General features: G+C 34.3%; 1 protein-coding gene across 1 annotated transcript in view; it reads right to left on the bottom strand.

The window, feature by feature from the left end:
- Window positions 1–2,873: 2,873 nt before the first annotated feature.
- LOC119840436 (flexible cuticle protein 12-like) overlaps window positions 2,874–3,293 on the bottom strand; it is a 2,600-nt gene continuing 2,180 nt past the window's right edge. The window contains exon 3 of the mRNA XM_038367048.1: window positions 2,874–3,203. Coding sequence (XP_038222976.1) covers window positions 3,008–3,203 — 196 coding nt within the window. The 3' untranslated portion in view covers window positions 2,874–3,007. The remainder of the gene's footprint in view (window positions 3,204–3,293) is intronic.

Below are 3,293 nucleotides of genomic sequence, written 5' to 3'. Positions count from 1 at the left end.
TTTTTTTACTAGAAGCTCGTCCCGGCTCCGCCCGGATATCAAGATTCCTGTTTTATCTCAGGGTAGCATTTAATCTTGATAAAAAGTAGCCTATCACCAAAGCCAGCTCATACCCTGTCTGTATACCAAATTTCAACAAAATCTGTTCAGCATTTTCAGTGTGATTTACGGACAGAAATCCAAACAAACAAACCTTCACATCCTACTTACCTACTAATATAATTCTTATAATCCTACTATCCTATCCTACTAATATTATAAATGCGAAAGTTTGTAAGGATGCGTTTGTGTTTGTTGCTCTTTAACGCAAAAACTGCTGAATCGATTGCAATGAAATTTGGTACGTACATAGCTGGACAATAAGAGTAACATATAGACAACCTTTTGTCCCGATATTCCTACGGGATACGGACTTACGCGGTATAATTGTGAAAGTGCGATGTGTTTCTTGTACCACAGACAATGAACGTAGCAGAGAACACGCGAACATGTGTAAAAATAACTCCAACGTGTCGATACAATGATTTACTTGTTTTAATATTGTCGCTTTTCAGTGTTTCAGCTTGAGTTTACGTCTTATTTCAGTATTTCGTGAATTTTAAATGGTGCAGGTGGTATATATGAATTTTTTAGTTTTGTAAATATTGCTTTGATAAAGACGACATAATATTTATGAAGTTTGTGTATACCTAAATTTTGTGTTTAAAAACTTATTTTTTGTGGAAGATTGTTGTAAGTAGTACGACCAGTAGTTCCTAAGATTTGTTCGTTCAAACAAACCAACAAATACTTCAGCTTTATTATATTACTACAGATTCTGTAACACGTTTGACTCAACTCCAAACTCCAGAATCCACCCTCGTTTCACGTGCTTTCTAATACTTTACAATTTTTTCTCACTCCGAACGTTAAGCGTCTTAATGACAGGAGAATTGAAAGTTCCGCGCCGCTCCTTGCAAAAAGTTCGCCAAGTATCGTAAAAAACCAGTTGGCAAGATAACGCGAAAGCAATGTCTATGTGTACGTGTGAATGCGAAACTGTGTTTAGGAGTTATGATAATACTAGCTGCGCCCCGCGGTTTCACCCGCGTAAGTCCGTATCTCGTAGGAATATCGGGATAAAAAGTTGCCTATATGTTATTCCAGTTGTCTAGCTGTCTACGTAACAAATTTCATTGCAATCCGTTCAGTCTTTGCGTGAAAGAGCAACAAACACACACACATCCTTATAATCTTTCGCATTTATAATATTAGTAGGATAGGATTTAACCTTAATCGGAAAAATAAAAATGTTTTGCTTTCAGCATGATATTGACATGTATGAGGTTATGTATCATAGTTGTTGTCCCGATCCGAGCTGACCCAATTCGTGCTAAAGCGTGCTTCACTTCTACATTTTTTTTTTTAATTATATTATTTTTTGATCTCTCATATTCACACTGGAGTCTTATTTTTTCAACTGGCTTTTGCCCGTGGCTTTGTGGCGTTACATTCTGAGGAGAATAGATGTTAATATATATTTAAATTCTTCTCTTGAATTATGCTATCTAAAAAAATCATTATTCTGGTTTGATAGATTAACAAATATTCATATCATTTGAAATAATCTGATTTATAATTGCAATAATAATAATGAAATCATTCCAAATATCCTGCAAGTTTGCTGCAGAGTTTTAGATGCGTAAAATACGTTGTTAGTAAACGTTAAAAAAATGTACCGACTACTGCATTCGGTTGATTTAAACGTAAGTATATATACATCATAATTTAAACAGTATAACTTTAGTATGCCATAGAAAAGCGATTAGAAGATTCGTTACTTATCTCATACTTTTATAACAAAGCATGTAACGTCTTTCTCTTTTCATTTGCCAAAGAGGTTCGGAATATTTTGTTTGTGTCTAAGTACCTCGAGACAGACAACAAAGGGAGTGATATCTTATCACCGTGCGAGTAATACTGTGCATTAACACCTTGCGAAGTCGCTTTGATGTTTTAGATGTAATCTTGTGACTTGGGGGAAGGTACTCTACTTTAAGTTGCTTTTGAATTCATATAGTACGTTTCCAAACAATCTATGAATGTGGAATCTCATGTACATATTTTATATGGAATATAAGTGGCATCTAGAGTATATGAATGAATGTACGCCCTTAATAACAATAATTAAGTGTAAAAATAATACGAATCGTTTGAATATTTGTTTGGTATTTTTAAGATGTGAATTATATTTTTGTAAAAGAGTCATAAGCGTAAAGTTGTGAACGACAAAATCATTTTGGTTAGGTTAAAATAGTCAAATAGATTTAGACAAGCAGTCCAAAACAAAGTTATTCCTTTCATTAATAATGTATTAATCGTCTAATTGGACAATTAATAGCAGCTCTGCAAAATATTATTCTAGAATATCTCAAATAGTCAGGTAGAGTAACTTTCAGGTGTACGCATTGTAGAGTACTATTTACCACAATGGGATTCTTTTCGGTCCTTTGTGTCGCCGATTACCTTTGATCTAGGTAGCGCTAATGGATTGTTGAAAAGAGTTTGTACCTGAACCGTCTTGATCTGACTTCACTTAGGTTTTAAGTTAATTGGTTTCGTGTCCATTGTTAAAAAAGAAGGGTATCTTTAAAATTGGAAATTTCGTTGTAAAGTTCGTTGTTGAAAAGCGAAATGTACACACTAGACGGTTATATATGTACATGGCACAATAAAAGAAAATTGTGATTTAATAGAACGGTATTTTTTAACCTTCTAAATTGTCTATGAAATAGGCATTATGTTAATGCTTAATGTCATTAAAATTCTAGAGCATTTATCATATTTAATAAAAAAAATTAAATGTGTTTTTAATTAAAAAAAACAAGCATGTGTGGAATCAAAAAAACATATATTTTCTATGTTATCTTAGTGCAACAGCCCAACAAATTAAAATCACTTCAGTCAACAGTAACATTCCAACTTGGTGGTCGATTAGACTAGATATCTAGATGGCTCAGGTCGTCGTTTATTGGGGGGGCTGGGGGAGGTGAGCGCCGGAGGCCTGGAAACCGTTCTCGTTGGCGACGTATGTGACAGTGTAGATGACGCCGTCGGCACCGGGGTAAGAGAATTGTCCACGGACTTCCAAAGCCTCATTTTCGGATCCTTCGTTCTTGACGACAGCATCTTCTGCTAAGTTGATGCCGTTGGATGTCCTTAATCTGGAAATTAATTGGTATTATTTACCTTCTTCACAAACGTTTGATACTATCTTGTAGATATATATATATATATATATATATATATATATA

The sequence above is a fragment of the Zerene cesonia genome, chromosome 6 (genome assembly GCF_012273895.1).
Source record: "Zerene cesonia ecotype Mississippi chromosome 6, Zerene_cesonia_1.1, whole genome shotgun sequence".
Classification (NCBI taxonomy): domain Eukaryota; kingdom Metazoa; phylum Arthropoda; class Insecta; order Lepidoptera; family Pieridae; genus Zerene; species Zerene cesonia.
This window is presented reverse-complemented; position numbering and strand designations above follow the sequence as displayed.